The following is a 17,200-nucleotide window of genomic DNA, read 5'->3' as shown; positions in this document are numbered from 1 at the left end:
GGGGGTGAGCTGTACTTTGTGTGCCCTCGGCAGGCTGTGTTATAAATGTCTCCTAACGATACTTCACAGCGAGATGAGGCGGTGGTAGCGCCCCCTGCCCTTGAGCGGCCTGTACAGCTTGAGGGTTTGCACCTAGAGGAGACGCCTGCTGCTGCAGCCGCAGCCGCAGCTCCTCCTATGGCCGACTCACTTAGCAGCCCCAGCCCTGCCCCTGAGCTTATTCAGCCCCCGCCAACACCACTTGAACCCCACCCGTCTGGACCGCCTGGTCCAGAACCAAAGGTACCCGCTGTTTCGACAGCCACTCGGACCGGGCCTGGGCCACAGCCTGCTGTTTAAACTGCCTGTCTCCTAGCACATGCTTTCCACTCGCTCTCTGCATGACACGCCTACACTGTGTGACCCACTGTGCGCCTCTCGCTCCCACAGCTGTGAGAGATGTGCGACAAACTAGTCCACATGCACCACAGTGGGCTGGGAGACCAGGAGGACTGGTGCATCTGAGTCTTTGACCAGGGTGAAGACATCCACAACCAGCTCTAACTGTTGCCTCTTACTTCCTTTGCATGGCCCCTGGTGTTTGTTGGGTTCCTTTCAGCTTTAACTCTCTGTAGATGAACGATAGAAGCACTTGCAGTGGCATCGTAGTGGTAGAAATGTCGTCTGTCGTAGTGTCAGTAGTTTAGGTGCAAACTGAATGTTGGTTGCATGATGAAAGCTAACCTGCAGACAGTACTCTTGGTAATGATTTAGAATCAAGCAATATCTAAAAACAACAGCACACGGCATCGTGTCTAAGGTTTAGTAGTTTTGTCCCGAGTAGATGACAACAAACAACCTTCCCCCCCGTTGGGTACTGTAACTAGATTGGCTGTCTACAGGCTACACGTCATTTGTTTGAAATGAGGCCTTTCAGAAATGTGCAAATTAGTTCACTATTTAAAAACCGTTTAACAGTGTGTAACGACCAGTTGTGTCCGTATTATGATGATTATAATCATTCCTGAGAGGCATCTTGTCAAACAGGCATTCAGGACTGTTTTGGAATAATGGACAACGGTTTGCTTGTTTAATTGCACTTTAAATAGATTTTTGTTGAATTAAACAGATCTCTCTTTCTAATGATTTTGGTTTATTTTCAAGGTTTCCAATATAATGTTTCCATATTGAATGTAATCTGGAAGTGTTTCTCAATCTGGTGTTTGGAAGGCCTTTTTTCCCCGGCTGCTTTCTGTCCTCCAACATGTTGATGACGATGTAACGGATTAATTCATTTAGTGTTGTTTCTTCGCAGATGTACAAGAAAGATCTGTACAATATGGACGACCCGGTGCGAATCCACCACGGCCTGAAGCAGTCTCTGAGCTACTGTCACCAGCCGCCGTACCAGGACAAACAGCCATACCGCGAATACGACCACCCGCCTTACGGGTACGACGGAGGCGGCTTCACCGAACCAAAGCCTCACAACACCGACCCCCACCTGCACTACGACAACCGTGTGCCTCATTACAACGAGCAGTGGGCCCCCTATGACCAGCAGACCCCGTCCTCCCAGCCCGCAGGGTACCAGCCGGGCCACCAGCAACCCGTGGGCTACAACGCCCGGTCGCCCTACGACGACGGGCCGGGCAGGGACTACAGCCCCACTCAGCCGTGCTACGATGAGGCCCCCCCGGTGGGCTACGACGGCAGACGACGGCACAGTAAAGCAGGGCCCATTCGTTACGATGAGCCCCCGCCTCCGGCCGGCTACGACGCCCGCTCCCCTTACGAGGCGGAGCCTCGCGGCTTCCCCGTTAGTTCACCTCGCTCGCCGGAGCCCCCAAAGCAGTATTACAGTGAGTCCGGTCTGAGGCCCACCTTCATTCCTGGGCCTGCAAACCGGGGCTTTAAGCAAGGGATGCACGACCCCATGATGAACTCTGAACACCCAATTCCCCCCCATAAACCAGAGAGCCTGCCCTCCCCCGGCGAGCCAGCGACCACTCCGGGCTCCAAACCCCTCCCTCCGCCGCCACGGGAAGACCTGGACGACGACCCGGCCATGAAGCCACAGTCGGTGCTCAACAGAGTAAAGATGTTTGAGAATAAACGGTCTGTTTCTGTGGACAGGGCTAAAGAAGGAGGAGAATCGGCTCTCAGAGTGAGTTCCTCACAGAGGTGTACAGCTGTCGCCTCAACGGGGCAAACATACGCTGTGAATGCTGCTGGTGGGACTCGCCTGGTCGACCTTTTTATGTGAACACCTTGTCCCTCGGCATTTCAACCTCCTAAAATATCTCTATCACTGACAAATTCTTGCAGACAATTAAATTGCAGATACTCAAAGTGGTCTGCAGTCAGATATATTGGCATAAAGTGGCATCATCTTGTCTAAATTTAAACATTGCCTGGTACAAGGTGGGTCATGTTGAGCAAACTTCTGAATGGAGCCTTCATTAGCCCGATAAAAGGGTTTGGTAATGGTGATCTTGCTTTGAGCAGTTAATTCAATTTAAATTACTGTCTGTTTTGTAATCTTCTGCCCTGTGAGCTGTAAAGCACAGATATGCATGCATGTGCGTGCAATCCGTTCATGTGTACAGAAATGTGTATTAAATGCAAGAAGCATCGAAGAGACGTTTTCCCCTTTTGCCTTTCAGCCTGCAGATGTTCCCAAACCTGTGATTGCACCTGGCCCAGTCCTCAAAGCCAATTCCCTGTGCAACCTGGAGCAGGAGAAATCCACCTATCGGTATGTAACCCTCACAGAACCCTGGGCTGCAAAGTAGGTGGGTGAAGGACAACTCTGAGATACTCGCAGAGGCATTTTGGAATTATAATATAGGATGAGCTTGAGCTCCACCTAGTGGACACACGTCAGCGTGTAGCAAGCCAGTCTGTGATGTGTTTTGTGTCTCTGGACACAACACCAAAGTGTCTTATTGGCAAGACTACCAGCTCTGTATGTTCACAAGGTCATTAGCAATGTCATTGCTCCCTGCACGTCTCATTGCTGTCCTGAGCTCTTCACCCCATCTTGGATCTCCAGATTGCTTTCATGTCATTGACTTCAAATGAATACATTTTTACATCAAACCTAAATGACAGTCTGGATATTTTCATTCAAAACTTGCGACCAAACGTACGGTTTTCCCCAGCCGTTGTTTTACTTGCTTCTTTTTGCTTCCTCTGCAGGGGCCCTGAGCCACAAAAGCCCCATACTAAACCCCTGGATGATGTAATGCGTTCTAACCACTATGACCCAGATGAGGATGAGGAGTACTACAGGAAGCAGTTGTCCTACTTTGATCGCCGTAGCTTCGACAGCAAGGCCATGGGCCAACCCAACCCTGGCATCCACCGCTTCCACGATCTGCCCAAACCAGCTCAGCTGTCCTACCCGTACAACAGGTAGGACTACGACTCATTCAGCACTGCTGGCGGATGTTCAAAACCACTCAGCCATGTAGCTCCACCTGCTGCACCATCATCATTGTTTTGTTAACCGTAATGTTTGTGTACCGCAGAGTGGAGTCCGTAGAGAAGGTGAGTGGAGTGGAGAAGAGATATGAACCCTTGCCCCAAATCAGCCCATCGTCACAGTACGGGCCCCCGGGGTCCGCCGTCCCGCCCAACGCACTGCTCAAGCTCAGCCCCAATGACGGTAAGCTCTGTCTTCTAAAGTGCGAGAATACGAGAGTTGCACAAAGACGCCGTTTGAGTGATTGTGTCTCCCTTCAACCGCTCCCAGCGAACTGCATCCCCGAGCCATTGAGTTCCCCCAAACCCGAGCTGCCGGCCCTCCGGCCGGCCAGCAGGGACGAGCCCGCCCCCGGGGGCTACCCGCCCCCGAGGGGCCTCCCCGAGAAGTCCCCGGTCAACGGCACTGACGCTGCACCGCCAAAGACGCTGGGCGCCCCCCCTCCAGCGAGCTATAACCGCTACGTCCCCAAGCCGTACACCAGCTCAGCCCGGCCCTTTGAGCGCAAGTTTGAGAGTCCCAAGTTCAACCACAACCTGCTGCCCAACGACACACCGGTGAAGACGGAGCTCCCCAGTAAATCCGCTGTGGTGAGCAACAGCAGTGGGAGGCCTGCGCTGTCCCCGCAGCCCCCGGACCACGACAGCGGCCTGGACACCTTCACACGCACCATGGACAACAGGCCCAAATACCAGCACAATAACATCAACGCCATTCCCAAGGCCGTCCCTGTAAGGTGAGCAACTCGTCCTCACACCGGACGGCAGCAGGAGGCTCTCTGAGAGACCCGTGGGGTTTGTTCCTGTGTCCTCTGCTTTTGACTGAGGACGCTGACTTTTGTGCTTCGTCTCTCAGCCCCAGCACGCTGGACGACGACGACGACGAAGGGCACACGGTGGTGGCCACCGCCCGGGGGATCTTCAACGGTAACGGAGGGGTCCTGAGCTCCATCGAGACGGGCGTCAGCATCATCATCCCCCAAGGCGCCATCCCCGAGAGCGTGGAGCAGGAGATTTACTTCAAGGTGTGCCGGGACAACAGCATCCTGCCCCCCCTCGACAAGGAGAAAGGTCAGTCCTTTGCTTAAGTCTAGATGATGTCAAGGAACAAACGATACGACACTGGAAGTTATTAAGAGTAAAAAATTAGTTATCAAGCCAGAATTCCTTCCTGTATTTCTTTTAATGGAGTCCTGATTCATCTTTTTATTGTATAATAATATATATAATAATCCCAAAAATGTTTCTAGATTTTATACATTTGTGACAGACTACAGCTGGACACAATAACAATCCATCCATCCATTGTCAAACCACTTATCCTGCACACAGGGTCACTGGGGGGCTGGAGTCCATCCCAGCCAACTTCAGGCAATAGACGGGTTACACGCTGGATTGGTCGCCAGCCAATCACAGGGCTACACAGAGACACACAACCATTCACACACACTACGGGCATTTTAGAGACCCCAATCAACCTGATCCCCAGAGCATGTCTTTGGACTCTGGGAGGAAGCCGGAGAACCCGGAGAGAACCCACGCAGACACGGGGAGAACATGCACAGAAAGGCCACTGGGCCTGAGTCAAACGCAGGACCTTCTTGCTGTGAGGCACCAGTGCTAAAAAATAAAATAAAATAAAAACGTAAATCTCATGAGAATAATAACCACATTAACATAAAAACAAAGTAAAAAGCTGATAAACAGGCGGAACACAGTCAGAAATTAGCTCTGACATTAAATAACATCCCAGCAGGGATATTAAGAGGATTTATTTAGATTAACATTAAGCAGCAAGGGAGTTTGGTAATTGAATGAATCTGTCAAGTCACCTAACTGTTAATTATCACTGACCATGAAGACTCCATTTGGCCTCTCGATTGGGTAATAAATAATCCCGCATGCTGATTTAATTCCTGCATGTTTACTTTGTGGAATTGACACCTTGTCGTGTGTCCGTGCAGGAGAAACGCTGCTCAGTCCACTGGTGATGTGCGGCCCGCATGGACTCAAGTTCCTGAAGCCGGTGGAGCTGCGCTTACCTCACTGTGCGTCTATGACCCCTGATGGTTGGTCTTTTGCTCTAAAATCCTCCGACTCCTCGTCGGGTACGCTGTCCTCTGTCCTTTTGGGGTCTGGGCTGGCTTTTGTGATGACTGACTCATTTGAATCATTTCCTCCGGGTTTCCATGTTTCCCCTCATTTCTTCTTCATCCCTGTGCTGTTTTTGTCAATTAATATAACTGTCGGGGGGCCGAAGGATTAATGATCAAGGCTCCTCAGTTCAAAAGAACAAAAAACATGTAAGTGCCACTGGAGTGGAAATATTTAATCAATTTTAATAGAACCGAGTCAGTTGCATTGCAACTTTATAAATTTTAGCTGCTTTACAACTGTTTTGTTTATTTGGGGATTTTGACTGTTGACTGGCCAAAACATGCCAGATTAAATGGTTAAAGTATCACTTTTTTATAGTGAGGGTACAAAACCCATGTGTTTTAGCTTTACTTCACACATTCTTCTTTGTTCTCAAAAGCTGGACACAATGAAACTCTAGTTATCATAAACTATTAGTGGTTAAATTAGCCACACACCATCGGCGTAATAAACAGGTTAAACGTTGATGTCATTCATCAATATGTACAGTAGGTGTTTGCATCCGAACCACCTGAAACAATCTTTCCATGAGAACCTGCACTGCTGTGTTCTCAGACATGATGATATGATCATTTGGCAGCATATGAATTAACATTCAACAATCCATCAGACATGAACTACTCACAAAAAGTCATGGTGGGCGACAGTAATTCGAAACACTCATCTTTTGTTTTTGAGCATCTGTGGTGTTTTTGTGGAGGATGCTGACATGTCTCTTCTTTCCTGCAGGTGATGCCAAAACCTGGCAGAACAAATCTCTCCCCGGAGACCCAAACTACATGGTGGGTGCAAACTGTGTGTCTGTGCTCATCGACCACTTCTGAAGAGGGCGACAGCTGGCCTGTAACTGAATGTGATAAACAGTGGGGCCTTCGGTGCTTTCAAGGCTTGCAAAAAATAGATTCAAATAAAGGAAGTGAAGTCGGAATGCATGACCAGTGCCACAGACTGAATGATCTCATTTTGACTTTTGTAGCTAATTTTTTTTAAAGGCCAGAGCGGTGCAGAAAAAAAGAGTATTTTGGACCTCATTTAATATTACAATGGGATTTTTGTGTACTGTAAAAAAAAAAAAAATAAAGAAAAGAAAAAATAAACACTCACAAACAGCAAAGTTGGTATATGCAAAACTTTTGTTTGTGAGTTGTGTGGTCATGCGTTTCACTCGTGAGAATCTCTTGAGGAATGCTGAGCGCATCTCATGAAGGAGGACGCAGGCATCATGAAGATTAAAAAAAGAATAAAGTGAATGAAGGTTAAGTATTATTAGCGGACGCCCGTTTGTTCTGACGGGGCTCCGTCTCTGTTTAAAACTGATGTTTTGTAGCAATGTTTTACCGTGCTAAAATATACTGACTTGATTTTACAAACTCCTGCTGTCTAGAGATCTATGCATGTGCTATGACTCAGGTCCAGAAGCCTGCTACCACTTAGTTCAACACATGAAAATCCCATCGTACACTGCAAGCAGTGATGCCTTATCTGCATATTAACTTTTCAGTGAAACTTTAAAACATCGGTTCCTTCAGTTTTAGCGATCACTACCGGAGAAAAAGTCGTCTCTGCATTTTCTCATAAACCCTGAACTTGGATTTAGCACACGAGAATAGTTGAGGCTGATGAAAAGGTATGCTTTCTTTTACTGCTATGCATATGAAGTCTGTGGAAATACAAAAAGATAGAAGATGATTCAATTGTTGCTGTAAATATTGCTAGTATATGGCCTTGGTTCTCTGTAAATGAACTTTTGTACATCTTTGTTATTTTGTATAAAAGATAAAATGTTTGTTTAAAAAGAGAAAGCGGTTACATTGGTTATGTTTCTATTCTGGTTATACCCCTGAGCCTTGGAACTGACATAAGCAGTAATAAGTCTGACTTTTCTACCAACATATAAACACACACACACTACTTTAGGCATTTTTGACAGTCAGAAAACTTTTTATTCTTATTTACAAAATAGAGAAGTGCTTGGTTTAAATGATTTTAAAAGATGTACTTGGGGGGGTCTGCTGTGACGAGTGGTCCCTCCCTTTATTTGTGATACTGGATGCTGTATTGTGTGCCCTGAAATGTATTTTTGTACTAATAGACAATTTATTATGGCACATTGGTACTATTTTCTTTTGATATAACACCGCTTCAACCCAACACTAGTTTATTTTCCTGTGTGGCTGACATTTTTATTTCCTTGGTTCAACTTTTATTTGTCATTCTGCACATTTCTAGGTATACCACTGTATTAATAAATAAATTCATTTTTAAAGAAACTACTGCTTGTGTTGATCTAAGCCTCCAGATGTTTCACCTATCGACACACCCAAATGCTCCCCGGATTCCTCTGCAGTTTGTGTAGCTGTCGACATGCAACACTTGAGTTTGAGTTTTCTGTCATTCGCAGCTGCTTCCCGATTCATTCCACATGTAGACTCAGTAAACTGGGTTAGTTGCTCACTCTTGGTGCTAATCGAGTGTCAACGGAGTTCTTTAAAGATTAACGGAGGTTTCAGCATTATTGGCATGCATCCCACTGGTGGTGTTTTTAGCCAGAAAAACGTCTCATATTCCCGAACACTACAAAGCGAGGAACGGCTGCTCGAGGTTCAAATATTGGAGCTCAAAGATCAGGATGACTGTGACCTCGCGGGTCGGCTGTTCCCTTCATCTTGTATAACGTGGGACAATTTCTTAGAATTGTAACTTGACATTTTATTTGTATAGTATGCAAACGGTTGATGCTATTACAGAACCATGTGCATCAAATGTCCCTCTCACGGTCTTGGAGGCTGTCCTGGCCAACCTGCACACCTCAACCCCAAATAAATGTGAGCGAGGTCTTGTAACTCGGAGGCTCTAGTGCGTTGTAGTGCTCTTCGCGCGTGTACCCCGAATGGACAAAATAGAAATTCCTGTCATAAAGCAATACAACATAATCACAAACTGCACCTCACACCTCTCAAAAGGGTCTTTAAATCAAATAATCCTTCTACCGCAAGACCCCATGTCGAAGAAAGTGAGTATCCAAATCTGTTTTTTTATGTTAAACCACATACAAAAAGTCTCCTTTGGTGGAACTTCACCCTTTATTACATGAGCTTGATGTTTCCACACCGCGCCACCTTGCTTATGACCCAGTTGTGAAAGTCAAACAAACGGGATGTAACAACATAAAAAGCACATTTGAGTTAGAGGTCAAAACACAAAAAGCTGCATAATTTTTCTAAAACCTGCTAATTCCAATATTTGTCACAAAAATGTATTCAAATGAATTATTTGAATGAACAAAGCCTTCTTTGTTTTAATCAGCAGTCTGAATGTTGCTCCCTCCCCAAATACAATGACCGAATCCCTCCCTCAGTATTGTTACAGGCTGGAACATTGTCACACCAACTGCTTGTACACAACGGCACAAAAGGTTCCTCAGAGAGATTCTGCAAATGAGAAATAAGATGTCCAAAGCGTACGCACAGCTGTGTGAGACTAACCACCATTTATCCGGCCAATAATAAAATAGAAGCCAGGGGAAAAAATACCACCGGTTTAATTATTAGAAATACATCAGGGGCCATAAGACACATAAAACACTGTTGGCATTAAGGAAGACATTTATAAAAACCGTAATGATGCACAGTAGTTTCCTGAATAATAAAGTACTCTTTCAACCTTCTTATTATCTTTGCGGTCAATTTCAGATGTTTCACGTCTCTAAATGACAGCTTGTAATATTTGCTTTTATCGACCTTTCCTTATCTACGTGGTACATAAAACGAACACGAAATGTTTTCAATGTTCTTCACATATTTTCTATCGGTCACAAATGACCTGAAACTACCGGATACATAAAGTTGTGCAATAATCGTCACCCTGGGGTTTAAATTGTTGCTATCACATCGACCTGCAGGGATTAACGATAACGGGAGGGTTAAAAAGTTGCGCAACGTAGCAAAGTTCGTCCGTCCCTGAGATGTTACATCTTTGTTTAAAAAAAAAAAAGGAAAGAAATTTGTTGCCTGGTTCAGTACCTGCTACTTTAAAAGCTTTTGTGTTAGAGTTTAATTTCCCGCCGAGCTATTGCTTTGTAGATGTCTTCAGTCAGAGGAACATACGTCTTCTTCTCGGGATCTAAAAAGTATAAAGGATCTTTGATGTTGGCCGGATTGAATCCTTCCTCCACCAACTTCCCTTTCTTCAACTTGAATGTCCCCGTGATCTCCATGCAGGGCTGCAAAACAAACATTTCATGAATCAGTTGGGGTTTTTTCAAATTCGGGTTTTTGAGAGGAAATATTTCCCATTATCATCGTCATGCTGCATTCAACCTTAACACCTTTTGAAAGGTTTAAGACGTTTTTATTTTAATTTTTGTTAAAGTGGTGGACATTATTAGACACTATCGGCTTTCAGTGTTTCCAAACTATATGTAACCCATTAATGAAATTCTTCTTTTTAACACACAATGCATACAGAGCTAAAAAAACAAGAAGCTTGTGTTCCGGCTGAGAGATAAAGCCCAGCACAGAAAAGTCCTCAACGGGTCAGACCTCATACTCAATATTTACTTATGCTTTAATAAACATACAAAGTCACTATAACTGGATGCCAAAAATAAGATTAAATACTCGATTTTGTATTCTTTTTTCTTTTACCTGAATCCGGATGAATCGGGGTCTCGCGTACGCTGGCAGGTAGTTGACGACCAGTTTATAAATGTGCAAAGAGTCAAAATCTTCTCCTTCTTTCAGAGTGACAGCTGCCATGCCGATCCGACCCTCGTGACCTAATCACACAATTAAATAGAATACATATCAAATACATATTAAAGAGCAGAGAGCACATTTCACTTCCTTTTACATTAGAATCTCTGACATCATCAGGACTTTTTTTACCTTCAACTTTAACACCGTAGACATTTGCCTCAAAAAGGCAGTCGGCCATCGTGAGAATGTCTGCAACCTCCGACGTGGCAACGTTTTCTCCTTTCCATCTGCAAGCAAGCAACAGACACTACATTTACATTCAGACCATCAGACAAGGGATCTTTTGGGAAGTTTTTGAAGAAAATTGCGCTTAAAATGAGAGCCGTTCAGTCAGAAATGATGCGTCTTAAGAGAAACTTCCCAATTCTGCCAGCAAATGGGGAAAAACATGCTTCCCTTTGAGGGGATTAAAAGAAGAAATCCAACAGATCAGTGTAACAAATGAATCACTGCTTGCCTGAAAGTGTCACCAACTCGATCCTGAAAGTACACAAAGTTCATGTCGTCAACCCGAAGTAAATCTCCGGTGTTGAAGTACAGGTCTCCTTTCTTCATCACGTCGCGAAGCCTCTTCTTCTCGGTCTGTTGCTCGTTGCCAGCGTAGCCGACGAAGGGCGACCTCTGAGTAACCATGCCGACCAAAAGTCCCGTCTCACCTGAGAAAAAGACGCATGAAAGAGGTCGATCAAACTGTCCAGTGGACACGAGGTGCTGCTTTAAGCAGAAATGTTTCGTAACCAGATTACATTCAAAGTCATCGATAGTCAACATGTGAAGCGCTGCGTTTGAGCCAAAGAAAGCGAAGGTGTGTAGTAGTCACTCACCTCTGGCGGCCTCGATGCACAGACCCGCGGCGTTCCTGACAGGCTCCTCCTTCTCCGTGTCAAACTTGATCAAAGTGTACGGGAAGAAATACTAGACGGAAGAAAGTCATCGGAAAAAGTTCATTGGTCTCCGCAATGAGTATTTTAGGACACGCTACACTGACTTTTTAAGACGTATTCTACGATGAATATGAAAAAGAAATAAATGTTTATGACCTTAAAACGACGACACATCATAGCATGCGTGTTTTTTAATGACGGACACAAAGAACGTCTTTATAAAATGTATTCACGGTTCAGCCCCGGGTTGTCGAGATGTTTCGGCCGGTCTTCTTACCCTGTGGACGAAATTGAGACGTCCCACTGCACCGATTTTGGACGTGTAGTTGATGAAGCCGATGTTTCCCTCCGTGGCAGCGTACAACTCTCGGACTTTAATGTCCCCGAAGCGGTTCAGAAACTCGGTCCAAATGTCCGTTCGGACCCCGTTGCCAATGGCGATCCTCACTCGGTGGTTCTTCTCGCTGTCGCTCTGCGAAAGGTGACGTTGACTCGGGGTCAGAAACGTGCACAATATCTGAACATCAGAACACCAGCGGTTTAACAGGGGCGATTCCTTTTACCACGGGCGTGTTGCAGAGGTAGCGCATCGTTTCACCAATGTACTGGATCACCGTCACGTTGTGCTTCCTGCAGTCGTCCCAGAACTGAGAGGCAGAGAACTTTCTCCTCAGGACGATGGTTAAACCTGCGGAAAAAACATCCGAAAACACTGTAAATGTAGACAGCATCTTCTTAAGAGCCCGAACTATGTGCGTGAAGCCTTTGTTGGGTCTGGAGGACTACGTCACCTCTCTCCATGCCGCCAATCATTCCGATGACGAAGCCTGCGCTGTGATAAAGAGGCAGGTTGATGTAGAAGACGTCCTCGGATGTGACTCCGCATATCGCCTGAATCAAGCAGGCGGTCCAAATCCGCTCATGGGTGACAACGGCAGCTTTAGGTAAACCTTCCAAAGTCAAAAGAAGATCAAATAAGTGAGCGACGAGTTAAGTGAAGTTAAAAATGTTTCATCTCGGATTTGTACGTGGAGGAACTGGAAAACTGTTCTCCATCCACCCATTTTCTACTCTTGTCACGGTCGCAGGGACAGAAGGCTTCACAATTCCTGACTTTCTGATCCTGTTTGCAGCAACACGCAACCCTGCTCACCTCAAAGTCGGCCATGTTTTTGGTTTCCTCCATGCTGACTGCAGCCACCGTTTGCTAAAAAAGGAGCTCAATGCAGACTTTTTACAGCCGCCATTTGTAGTTCTGGGTGCTCCTTTTCAACGCATGTGTAACAAATACTGAATGTGCACGTTTCTTTTCGTAACCTGCTGATATTAACAAGTAAAACTGTTCAGCGGGAAGTCGGTTCTACAAGCTCACGTGTATGAACGATTCTATGAGCTTCAGCTCCCATGGAGAAGTATTGCAGGGCTGCGGTGTACTTTCATTCGGGTGGTGTACCTGTGGTGCCCGACGTGTAGATGTACAAAGCGGTGCTCCTGATGGTGACGTTGGCCCTGAGGTCCCGGGGCAGCGGCTCATCGGAGGCCTTGGAGATCTTGTCAGACAAGGTGTTGATGCCCTGGATGCTGCAGGTCTCCGACAGGAGGTACACGCTGATGCCTTGCTCCCGCAGCGTCGGCAGAACCTCCTCCAAAGCTCCCTCCAGCTCTGCAAACAGGGAGGCATTCAGGCTCCGCACAATATGTCGAGAGGGTCGCGTTGCGCAATGGAGCACGCGTTACTTTGCAACCCCACCGGGACGCAAGCACACGGCGCAGGAAACTGAATGAGTGCGTTTCTTCGTGGGGAGGGGGGGGGGGGGGGGGGGGTCTAGCGTCGGGTTGGGAAAGGGGAGGAAACCAGTTTTTCCAACTGCCTGGAATGATCCTCAGGACTAAATGTACAGAACACTGGCTGAAACCATGTGGGCGGGTAGATGAAACTTTTCATTTGTATTACTTTGGGAGTGAAAGCTGTTCGATAAGAGTCAGATAAGGTCACGTCACTCATCAATAGGTCTGGTAAAAATGTATTTTCCAGTCTTCTTGTAAATATCCACTACAACAGAGGAGAGAACATATATGATTTGTAATAGTTCAATTAAACAAGTGGATCTATATTGTGTAGATTGGCTCTGGGTCTTTCCATATAAGAATACCGAAAACCGCAAGAATTGCAATCATAGAGTAAACGCATATTTCAGTTGTAAGCTTGTTGCTTAGTGCGGACTAACAACCATAAACAGCCTTTAATCCTTGAGAACAGTTCTTAATGAAGGCCGATTGGTACTATCAGAGTAGTTACAAACGATACTAAGGGTATCTTTGTGTGCTTATCTAATAGAGAACATCTACTGAGGTCCCAATGTGGACGTTGGACTGTTCTTCACAAAGGCTTCTGGAGTTCAGCGTGCTTGGGAGCTTCCACACACGATTTCAGTTGAATGAGAGTTTGGGTGAAAGTTCACTTTGAGGAGTCTTGGCCGGTAACTGAAGCCCCGATAGCAACAGATGACGCGCTCTCAGCTTATCAAATGCTTTGTATGTAGACGCACGCTTCAACAATCATTACCTGAAAGATCAATACAGATATCAGAGGTTCGTAGTGGAGTAAGAAAAACTTTTGCATTTTGTGTTTTATGCAAAAGTTTTTACTTAAACTTTAAAAACATTTTTTTAAAAATGGCACAAACAATAACAGGTCTGACCTCTTCATTTCTGAAATTGTATTAATAAAAGGACAGATCAACAAAATGTATAAAGAATTTCTTGTGTTATATGATTATCAGCAGAACTTTCTGTGGAAATGTACTCTTGTTAGTTAGTATTCATTTCTTATCTAAACTTTCATCTCTGAACAGCTTCGTTGTAATGTGAGAAGTGTGTTGTGTTGCCTGTCAGAAGTCCATCATGTACAGCAGCTGATGCCTAAATCTAAATGTGTCCGACATGTAGAATAAACATCATGGAATAGAAACACCCAAGAACAGCACAAGGACCTCCTAAAAACACTATTGATTCGTGTGAAAACTGAAGGCACGAGCAGCTTCTGCTTGTACTTTGCATGCGTAAAAGTTTGAGGGAGGGGACCGGAGAAGCACAGAGAGCCTCTGCGCCCCTGATCAGCGTCCTAACCCGCTTATTCGCTCTCTCACCTTTGGACGCCACGATCACTTTGGCCGCGCAGCACGAGAAACAGTGCAGCAGAGACTTGGACCTGATGTTGACGTTGAGCAGAGCGGCCGAACAACCCAGCTTGGCCACACCGACCCAAGTCCACATGAAGCAGGGCTCGTTGGTCAGAAACAGGGCCACCGTGTCCCCCTCCTTCAGCCGGGCTTCAGCCCGCAGCGCGCGCGCCACCTTGTTGCTCTGCCGGTCCACTTCTCCGTAAGTGTACTCGCGTCCTTCAAAGTGCAGAAGGATCTTACTGGGATGCTTCTTCACCGCATCCAAGAAGTGGTCCAACACGCTGTAGAAAGGTTTGCTCTTCTTGTATTTGATGAGGCGTAAGCAGAGCTTCAGGCTCGTCAGGATGTACGCGCAGTCCTCGTGGAGGTGGGGGAAACATGTCTTGAGGAATGAGAAGGACACAAGAGCCAGTCCGGCGAGAACTGTGAACCAGATGTACATTTTTGCAGCGCGTTCGTCTCCGAAGAGGCGAGTGTTATGCGGCTCGGGGAAACTTGTGCCAAAGTTGAGCTCCCCGGCGGGGGCGGGGCACCACTTCAAGCGGGGGCGGGGATTCCCTCCGGCCCGGAGGCGGGGCAAAGTCCGGTCCGCTGACTCCTCCTTCATTCTGCCAGACCACGTGTTTCCACGTCCGCTCTGAAGTGATTTTACAGCCATATTCATCTATTTACGTGGCTTCTACTCGTCTTTCTCCGTGTGCTGCATTACTATACGTTATGCATGTGTTATGTGACACAACCCGTTTCTATTCAACTGTGAGAGGAGCTATTAAAACAAAAACTGACGACGTTGAAATTACAATTACAATTACAATGCTTCACGAGCGCCACCTCCGGGTGGAACGGTTTACTGCAGCTCCCTTTAACCTCTGCCTGTGACTTTGTACAGGACATGAAGTGCCCGCAGCAGAACGGATGGTGAATTTGGATGATTCTACGGCACCGTATTCTGATATAGAATAAATAAACAAAAGTAATAATCCCATACATAACTGCAACTGGCAACCCAAATCCTAATATTCAGCCTGAGCAGGCGGTGGGCGTGACCATAGAAATATAAAGGCCTTTATTTATCTATCTATCTATGGGCCCTTTCAGACTGAGCTGTGTTTTGTCTGCTTATTCATGATACGCGCGCCCACGCGTGCACGGACACATAGGTCAAAAATATCAAGTGCTGAGATGTTCTTTTGTATGTGCCAGAATAATTGTAGGAATTGCTGATTACCAGAACTCGGCATGCGGCTTCAAATAGCCAATTTCAAGAATATGAAATGTAAAACTACGTAAATACAATTTAAATGATAAATCTGAGGACTTCATTATATAAAAAAAGAGCAATATTGACTAGAAATATCTGAATAAATTTGACTCAGATTTCTCAGCCCTGAAGAGAAGGATGAACCAAACAACAAACAATAATACATGTTTTGTTTAGAAGGCAGAGTCTACACTGACAATAGCCTCAATACACCAGAGTTGGACACAGCAAGATGCCACTTTTTGAATAAGGAGCTCAGAGCTGAACTGAATTCACATCTCATTGCAACAAGCTAACAAGTTCTCTGAAGGAGAGTTAAAGACATTTAGGGATATGTTTGAAATTACTGCACACGGTTAAGTACAAATGCTCACAGCTACCTAAATCAGAAAACTGAACTTCACAGGTAACCGATTTATTTAGGATTGCAAAATTCCAGAAATTGTGGAATAAACTGGACATTTTGCGGTAATTTAATTGCATTTACCTAGTCATATGTGACAAAACCACACTTTTGACTTAATTCAATGGAGAGTAGAACTTTATTTAATTTAACAACAAAAACATGGTTTACAACAGCAGCTACATCCTGTACAAAGAAACACACAACAGCATGTGCTGCATTCCAAACATCTTTAAAATATAGTTTTGAATGACCTTTTATTGTTCGGTCTTTAATTTGCAGTTAATACTTTTATTTATGATTGAAAAAAAAAAAAAAGGTCTGTCCCAATATCTTTTTGCTGGACCCCAACAACCGTGAATAACCTACTGGAAATGTTCCGCCCCTTTGCAGCCCATTGATGCATTACAGAGCACGCAGGAGGAGTTTCCTTTAACGGACAGGCGACAAATTACCCTTTAAATTTAGATCTTGCCTGATGTAATTAAGTTGAATGTGTCCAGCGTAAGAGGGACATAATTCTTGTCTTTTTCATCCAGGAAGTAGAGCGGGTCAGTCACTTGATTGGGGTTGAAACCTTCCTCCACCAGCTTCCCCTTCAAAAGCTTGAAGGTGCCTGTAACTTCCATGGAGGTCTGTAACCAGGATAAAATAAGTGGTTATGGGGAGGAAAAATAAAATGCTTTTTACGATGCTTTGTAAAAAAAAAAAATACTACAATAAAAATACCTGAAGCCTTATGAAGCGTGGCCTTGCGTAGGAAGGCAGGAGGTTTTCAACATGTTTAAAAACACCTCTGGACTCAAACGTCTGTTCATCACTTAATATAACAGCAGCCATTCCAGCTCTCCCCTCCTGACCTGCAGGTTCAATCAGAAGACCACATGTTCCTGACTTAAACACATTATTGATTGAATAAACAGGTGCAGAGCTTATTTCCGGTTGATGTGGTAGTTAAATCAATGCATTCTGGGAAATGTAGGATCCCTTGATGTTGGAGCTTGACACATCAAAGAGGACTTTAGGGGTACCGCAAAACGGTCCATGAGGTGGTAGTTGGACCGCACGTACTTCATGAGGCGTCTCCT

The 17,200-nt window shown here is 45.5% G+C and overlaps 2 protein-coding genes across 39 annotated transcripts in view; one reads left to right on the top strand and one right to left on the bottom strand.

Moving 5' to 3' along the window:
* The window catches only part of tjp1b (tight junction protein 1b), a 54,092-nt gene extending 46,200 nt beyond the window's left edge, over window positions 1-7,892 (top strand). For 14 of the 38 annotated variants that reach the window (XM_078083275.1, XM_078083273.1, XM_078083274.1 and 11 more), the window contains 9 exons: window positions 70-282; window positions 1,295-2,146; window positions 2,646-2,737; window positions 3,181-3,396; window positions 3,513-3,649; window positions 3,737-4,202; window positions 4,322-4,536; window positions 5,430-5,768; window positions 6,352-7,892. In XM_078083275.1, coding sequence (XP_077939401.1) covers window positions 70-282; window positions 1,295-2,146; window positions 2,646-2,737; window positions 3,181-3,396; window positions 3,513-3,649; window positions 3,737-4,202; window positions 4,322-4,536; window positions 5,430-5,731 — 2,493 coding nt within the window. In that variant the 3' untranslated portion in view covers window positions 5,732-5,768; window positions 6,352-7,892. The remainder of the gene's footprint in view (window positions 1-69; window positions 283-1,294; window positions 2,147-2,645; window positions 2,738-3,180; window positions 3,397-3,512; window positions 3,650-3,736; window positions 4,203-4,321; window positions 4,537-5,429; window positions 5,769-6,351) is intronic. The other 24 variants (XM_078083282.1, XM_078083281.1, XM_078083278.1 and 21 more) reach the window with 10 other exon arrangements.
* Window positions 7,893-8,681: 789 nt separating this feature from the next.
* Window positions 8,682-15,008, bottom strand: slc27a2 (solute carrier family 27 member 2). The gene is made up of 10 exons (XM_040163446.2): window positions 14,413-15,008; window positions 12,717-12,926; window positions 12,055-12,213; window positions 11,827-11,951; window positions 11,541-11,735; window positions 11,204-11,294; window positions 10,837-11,035; window positions 10,509-10,606; window positions 10,269-10,399; window positions 8,682-9,844 (listed from the first exon to the last, which is right to left on the bottom strand). The coding sequence occupies exons 1-10, from the start codon at window positions 14,888-14,890 to the stop codon at window positions 9,668-9,670; spliced, it is 1,863 nt and encodes a 620-aa protein (XP_040019380.2). The 5' UTR covers window positions 14,891-15,008; the 3' UTR covers window positions 8,682-9,667.
* Window positions 15,009-17,200: the final 2,192 nt, after the last annotated feature.

The sequence above is a fragment of the Gasterosteus aculeatus genome, chromosome X (genome assembly GCF_964276395.1).
Source record: "Gasterosteus aculeatus chromosome X, fGasAcu3.hap1.1, whole genome shotgun sequence".
In the NCBI taxonomy this organism is placed as follows: domain Eukaryota; kingdom Metazoa; phylum Chordata; class Actinopteri; order Perciformes; family Gasterosteidae; genus Gasterosteus; species Gasterosteus aculeatus.
The sequence above is the reverse complement of the archived record's forward strand: the minus strand, read 5'-3'. Positions and strand labels throughout refer to the sequence as shown.

Coding starts and splice junctions, on each gene's coding strand:
- slc27a2 (XM_040163446.2), bottom strand. CDS start 14,890: ATGTACATCTGGTTCACAGTTCTCGCCGGACTGGCTCTTGTGTCCTTC. Junction 12,927..14,412: donor AGTGATCGTGGCGTCCAAAG/GTGAGAGAGCGA, acceptor CCCTGTTTGCAG/AGCTGGAGGGAGCTTTGGAG. Junction 10,400..10,508: donor CTACGGTGTTAAAGTTGAAG/GTAAAAAAAGTC, acceptor TTGTGTGATTAG/GTCACGAGGGTCGGATCGGC.